Here is a 6,977-nt window from a genome sequence, read left to right on the forward strand (position 1 = left end):
ATGTCTCAGCTTTCCAATGATATAAGACACTTGAGTGTGGACCAAACGGTTTAGGAGTTATGAGCCCTTTTGCGCAATTGATTGCTATAGCGCCACCTATTGGCCAATCTGGCTCATAATTTGATAACCTTTCCTCGATTTTTGGACTACCTATTGACAAAGTTTCAAGTCTCTAGCCCTTACGGTTTGGTCTGCACGATGAGTTTTACGGCAGAATAATAATAATAATAATAATAATAATAATAATAAAAATCAGCACAAATACAATAGGTGTTCAGCACTTCGTGCTTGAACCCCTAAAAATCAGCACAAATACAATAGGTGTTCAGCACTTCGTGCTTGAACCCCTAAAAATCAGTACAATTACAATAGGGTTTCAGCACTTCGTGCTTGAACCCCTAATAATAATAATAATAATAATAATTAAAGCTGCGAGCAGCATTTAGCGGGGTTCAAGCTATTTAAGGTCTTTAAGCATTTGACACCTTTTGCATGAAAGGTTTTTAAGCACTGAATGAATTTGAGAGATATCAGGTGAAATGAAGTGATAAACTGACAAAATGTGATTTTAAATATTATAGTAGTGACTTTATAAAGTCTAAATATGAATTATATAACAATATTAATCAATAGTATGACAAAATTACTATTTTACTTTGCTAACATGACAAACATGTTGCTAGGTGGTTGCTAGGTTGTTCTTGATGGTTGTTATGGTGTTGCTAGGCAGTTGTTAGTTGTCACAGATGGTCACTATAATGTTTATAGAGTTCTTACTATGTTCTTTGCCTGATTTAACACTTAGCTAATCACTGCTAGCATGTGTAGCATGTTGGAAGTGCTGTTTGCTAGCATGACATACAGACAGACAGACAGACAGACAAACACACACACACACACACACACACACACACACACACACACACACACACACACACACACACACACACACACCACCTATTTTTGTGAAGTTTTGAGTTTTCGTTTAGGATTAATAGGCTTTTGAGCATGTTTTACCACACCTATTCTCCAAATGATCCTGTTATAGCTCCCCAAAGTGTAAAGTTCAACATGTTTTTGATAACTATTGATCAGCAGAGTCCAGAGAATCATACTGCTGTGGTTTGGTTCCGATCAGGCAAAAAAACCAAGGACTAGTTTGCAAAACGAGGTTTTTAACATAATTGTGAATATTTAAATAAATATTTGATTGACAATATTGGTTATAGAGGCAAAGTTGTTCAGTATGAGAAGATCTATCATAATATATGCATATTATGTGGCTGTTTTAACCCCACCTGATTAACGAGATGGAAAATACCATTTACAGCCAATACAGGCAATTCAACATAGGGAATACATGGTTTTCAAAGCTTTTTAACACACTTATAGCACCCCCTATACTCCGATCTCCATAAAACTTTGCATGTGTCTTTAACATGTTATGCCACATATACCCAATAATTTCCGTGAAGTTTTGAGTTTTCCCTTAGGATTTATAGGCTTTTGAGTGTATTTTGCCACGCCTCTTTTCTAAATGGCCCTGTTATAGCCATGCAAATGCAAAAGTTCAACTTTTTTTCAATAATTATTGACCTGGAGTGTCTATAGAATTGTCCTAGACTGGTTTGGTTCCAATTGGGTAAAAAACCAGGGACTAGTTCGCAAAAGTAGGTTTTTAACATAATTACGAAAATTTAATTAATGATTTTATTGACAGCAATGGTTCTAGAGGCAAAGTTGTTCATCATGAGGAGATCTATCATATGATATGCATATTTCATGGATATGTGGAACACCACGTGATTTCAAAGCCATAAAACTCGTTAGCGCCAACTAGTGGCCGATTTCTTTCAAATTTCTTACAAACCTCTAGGACCATGAGTCAAACATGCCAACTGAGTTTCGTTCTGATCAACCTCCATTAACCTTGTCTAATAGGTGCTCAAAATTCATTGGTCTATGACGGCCATGTTTTTTGAGATACACCAATGTCCTCATATACATACATGGTAGCTTGGGCCAAGACACGGCATACCAATTTTCAGGTCAATCGGACTAGCGATCGCGTGGTTATAGCTATTATCATGTTTTTTCCACATTATAGCGCCACCAAGTGGTCAATCTTCACGTTTTTTTTATCGTGACCTCAGAATGAGTCCATACACATGTGTACCAAGTTTGGTGAAGTTATCTCATTTCCTTCTTGAGTTATAGCCTCTTTAGTAAAATAGGCTCCGCCTTAAATGTACATTTCCACGCCCCTTTTCGTTCATGAGTCAAAATTTCACCATATTTTTGATAATTATTGATATTCAGACCAGACAGAACATTTTGGCACTGGTTTGGTTCTGATATGTCAAAAAACCAGGGACTAGTTCGCAAAAGTAGGTTTTTGACAAAATTCAAAATGGCGGAAAAATTTGCATACCGGAAATAAAATACCTCCTATGTTTTTTGTTCGGCTTGAGCCAAGGATTCCAATGATGTAAGACACTTGATTGTGCGACAATGGGTTTTTGAGATATAAGCAAAATAGTGACTTTTTTTTGTTTTTTGCGCTATAGCGCCACCTATTGGCCAATCTGGCTCATAATTTGAGAACCTCTCCTCGATTTTTGGACTACCTATTGACAAAGTTTCAAGTCTCTAGGCCTTACGGTTTGGTCTGCACGATGAGTTTTACGGCAGAATAATAATAATAATAATAAAAATCGGTACAATTACAATAGGGTTTCAGCATTTCATGCTTGAACCCCTAATAAAAATCAGCACAAATACAATAGGTGTTCAGCACTTCGTGCTTGAACCCCTAATAAAAATCAGCACAAATACAATAGGTGTTCAGCACTTCGTGCTTGAACCCCTAAAAATCAGCACAAATACAATAGGTGTTCAGCACTTCGTGCTTGAACCCCTAACTGCATGGGAGTGTAAGTATTCCTGTCACATAAGGGTTCAGTCACTAGCTGTGTTTCTGTGATCCACCTATTTTTATGTGAATTTTTATGTGCTGCATAAAAAAAGCTGGATGGAAACATAAAGATACGCATAAATTCTAATAATTTGCACTAAAATCTTGTGAGTTCATTTGAGGCAGATCATTTTTATCTGGCAAGAACACGTACATAAACTATGATGAAAACACATTTACTGAATTGAATCCCCTAATACGCAACAAAATGATAACTGGACTCCTTGGAATCATCATAAGGGTTGTTTGTAACATTTTTAATGAACTTTTACAACTATCCCCACCCTTAACAGCCATAGCTAACTGTTTTAGCTTGTGGTTTAGAAGTTAGCATAAATACAAAGCATCTAAGCAAACTAGGGAAATAGCTATTTCCGGTCATGTAAGTTAAATAATTGTACCTACAATTCAGTGATTGCTAGACAAAAAACAATCTTGATGAAAATTTGAACTTTCTTACCTGAAAATCAATTTTCATAAAATCTACCAATTTGCTCACCGTCGCATGCAATTTCTCCTGTGAGCTCAAAAAAAAAAGATGGTACTGTATGATATTAATGACGTTACCACAGCTCTTTTCTGACCTGTCAAACTTACAGTGTTACAACTGACCACATGTTACAACCCTCTCCGTTTCATGTCTCGATTCGATACATATCACAATAATGAATTCACGATACAATATTATTGAGATACTCAGCAACATATGGTAAAAGGTTAACAAAAGTGTACTGTTACATTATTATATCGGGGTTGAAATGAACAGGCTTGGACTTGGTGCTGGTAACCCAATGCACAGGACAATGGTAACACCAGAATAAAAATATTCATGGTTCTGAAGCTGAAAATAGTGAATTATTTTAGAGGAATAAGCTTGTACTCTGTCACTGACTGGTAGCCTATTTATTTAAAATAATGTAGGCTACTATTTAATGGAAACATGTGGTATGATCAGGACCCACAAATATCCCCGCATTGCATTTAATTTTTGCATTTAATGTAGTACTGACACTAAAACTCTGTAAACTTGAATTTTTTCCTTCATACAGCCCTATATATAGACACAATATATTGTTACACCCCTAGTTTACACTTTGAAGTTTAAAAAAATATTTAAATTGGCAATAAAAATTACAGACCAATTAGACTAAATTTGGCATAAAATGGTAATAGTTGTACTTTGCTATATAGTAGTGAATAGTTGCCATATTCATGTTATTTAAATAGTAAATATCTGTAAATCCCATGGTATATGTATGGACTGTTGTATCATGATATGCTTTGATAAATGGTATTTAATTTTTTTTTTATTTAATTCGTGAAAATATTAAATAATTATTTTATTTTTTAATCAATAAATACAAATTAACAACATATTTTATTCAATAAATACAAATTAGGCACATTTACTATGACTATTACAAATAAGAATGCTATTTTTATTCATAAATTATATACATATATTATTTTTTGAAGTTCTTAGAATTTGCTCGACTTGTAAGACTCTATTGACTTCCATTGATTGTGTTCTGTCACCATCTAGCGGCGGCTGTATGTCATCAAGCTCACACTGTTGTTTTGCATCCGGGTCGTTGACGTCGGCATCCTATCGGTTGGTGTACCGGGATGGACAACATGTTACAGTTCATGAAATTAGTCGGACAGCTAAAAGTGAGTGAAATTCGTATTACATTACACGTAATACATTATTTTGCAGGTTAACTTATATGCTATATTAACGATTGCTTGTGTTACAGCGCGTGCCACGAACAGGATGGGTGTACAGAAGCATCAAACAGCCTGAGAGTGTGTCTGATCATATGTACAGAATGTCAATGATGGCCTTAACAATACAGGACATCAGTGTCAATAAAGACAGGTCTGTACCTTTACTGTCTATGGTCTGAACGAGGGGTCGTAAAATCGAGGATTATTTACCTTACCTTTGAACGAACGTTGGTGTTCTTACTGCTGTTCTTCATGTTTATTTGAATGAGTTGACGGTTTAATCCACAGCATCAAGAGTAACGTATATATCCTCTTCGGGTTCTTGTGTTACTATTATAAGTAATCTGGCAAAAACGTTATAAGTTAACTATCCAAACAAACACAGATCCTCATTGTAAGAGAAACAAAAGTTTGTGTAGCAACAGTTGCTAAAGTATGATTGGTTAATAGAGATTTAAGGTGTGGTTTGGAGAAGTGCTTTGAAACGCGCCGCATTATTCGTTCATATATTTATTTTATTTTTTATTATTAAAGATTATTTTTTAGATTAACCATTACAACACATAACTGCATTAAAGCAATAAAGATAGAAATGGAAACAACAAAACTAAAATGATACACAGGCACAGCTAAGCTGCTAGGGTGACATAAACAACAAGAAGGCAAAAAGGTTGACTATAAGGATAGTTTTAATTGCTTTGGGATTAACAGAGCTTTGAATATATTTGTCTCCTCTTTAAATAAAAAGAAGAAAGAGAAAAGAGAGGTTTTGAGCCAGAACATTTTTGCTTATGTGTGTGAAATTTAGAAAATTAATTATGTAATATTTCCCTATTATATATGTATATACTATATAGGTTCTCTTTACAGAGTTAAGGATTAATAAGTATACTGAGATTGATTCACAGTTGAGCAGTTCATTTTGATACATTCACAATAGACTCACCTCATTTGTGAAGTTCATTTAGATTCATTCTCATTTGTGCAGTGCCCTGAGATTCCTTCATGTTACACTGCTTATTTAGATTCATTTACATTTGTGTGAATCATCTAGATTAATTTACATATGTTCAATTCATTAAGATTAATTCACACTTATGCAGTTCATAGTTTGAACCACACTTGTTTGGTTTATTAACATTCATGTATTATTTTTCAGTTCGTTTAGATTCATTCAAATGCACTACAGGTCAAAAGTTTGTAAGTTGTAGAAAATGTATAAATATCTTTACAATTCTAGAAGTAATAAAAATCATCTCTTCTCTTCCCAGATGCATGAAGATGGCTTTGGTTCATGACTTGGCTGAGTGTATTGTGGGAGATATTGCTCCAGCAGATAATGTTAGCAAAGCAGAGAAGCACCGGAGGGAAAAGGTGTGATGGTTTTAAGTTAAATTTTATATTTGAAACATTTTGTTTGTGTACACATTCAACATTGAAACTCTTTCTCTTTAGGAGGCAATGGTGCATATCACAGGCCTGTTAGATGATGGCTTAAAGAGAGAGATTTACAACTTATGGGAGGTCAGTTAATGATCAAAATGAAACTGGACCAAGTTCTTCTTTTTATTTTTTAGCTTTGGCATGACATTTTAAACTGCATGGACTACATCCCTCACAGGAGTATGAGAATCAGTCCACTCCAGAAGCCAAACTGGTGAAGGAGTTGGACCAGCTGGAGATGATAATACAAGCTCATGAATATGAAGAGTTGGAGGGCAAACCTGGAAGACTCCAGGAGTTCTTCACCTCCACTGAAGGTTTGATCTTCATTTCTAACTTCTACAAACTCAGGATCCAATTTTGCAAGAACTTAATTTTTCATACTTGCAATGAATGCTTATTAGGGGTGTAACCCTCTCATCATAGGAAGGTTCCATCACCCAGAGGTGTTGGGTCTGGTTAAGAGTTTGAATGAGGAGAGAGCTCGCCATATCGCTGCCAAAGGAGATAATGCTGCTGAGAAGACCACTGACACAAACCTTCACACACTGGCAACACCATGATCTCCAGTCCTGTCACGTAATGAAGCTACCTCCACACGTCTGTGCACAAAAGTGTTATTTAGTCGAGATGTACTGTTTTATTATAATCTTTTTTCATTGTACAGAAGCATGGTTTGTGGCTGTGTGATGTTCCTGTCCTGTTTGAATGTTCTGCAGGACATGATTTGCTTCCACGGTTGTAATTTTATTGATTAAAAAAATCAATCTTTTTTTTTATCAAAACAAAATATGTGAAAGTGTTTTTTATTCTTACAAAAGGACTTTTTTTG

At 35.1% G+C, this 6,977-nt stretch overlaps 1 protein-coding gene and 1 long non-coding RNA gene across 2 annotated transcripts in view; one reads left to right on the top strand and one right to left on the bottom strand.

Annotated features, from left to right (window-relative positions):
* The window catches only part of LOC137041533 (uncharacterized), a 102,174-nt gene extending 97,026 nt beyond the window's left edge, over nucleotides 1-5,148 (bottom strand). Inside the window, exon 1 of the long non-coding RNA XR_010898117.1 lies at nucleotides 4,918-5,148. This is a non-coding gene — a long non-coding RNA (uncharacterized lncRNA). The remainder of the gene's footprint in view (nucleotides 1-4,917) is intronic.
* Nucleotides 4,518-6,925, top strand: hddc2 (HD domain containing 2). The gene is made up of 6 exons (XM_067417933.1): nucleotides 4,518-4,645; nucleotides 4,732-4,853; nucleotides 5,974-6,076; nucleotides 6,158-6,226; nucleotides 6,324-6,462; nucleotides 6,572-6,925. The coding sequence occupies exons 1-6, from the start codon at nucleotides 4,601-4,603 to the stop codon at nucleotides 6,706-6,708; spliced, it is 615 nt and encodes a 204-aa protein (XP_067274034.1). The 5' UTR covers nucleotides 4,518-4,600; the 3' UTR covers nucleotides 6,709-6,925.
* Nucleotides 6,926-6,977: the final 52 nt, after the last annotated feature.

This window comes from Pseudorasbora parva, chromosome 15 (genome assembly GCF_024679245.1).
Source record: "Pseudorasbora parva isolate DD20220531a chromosome 15, ASM2467924v1, whole genome shotgun sequence".
NCBI classification, from domain to species: Eukaryota; Metazoa; Chordata; class Actinopteri; order Cypriniformes; family Gobionidae; genus Pseudorasbora; species Pseudorasbora parva.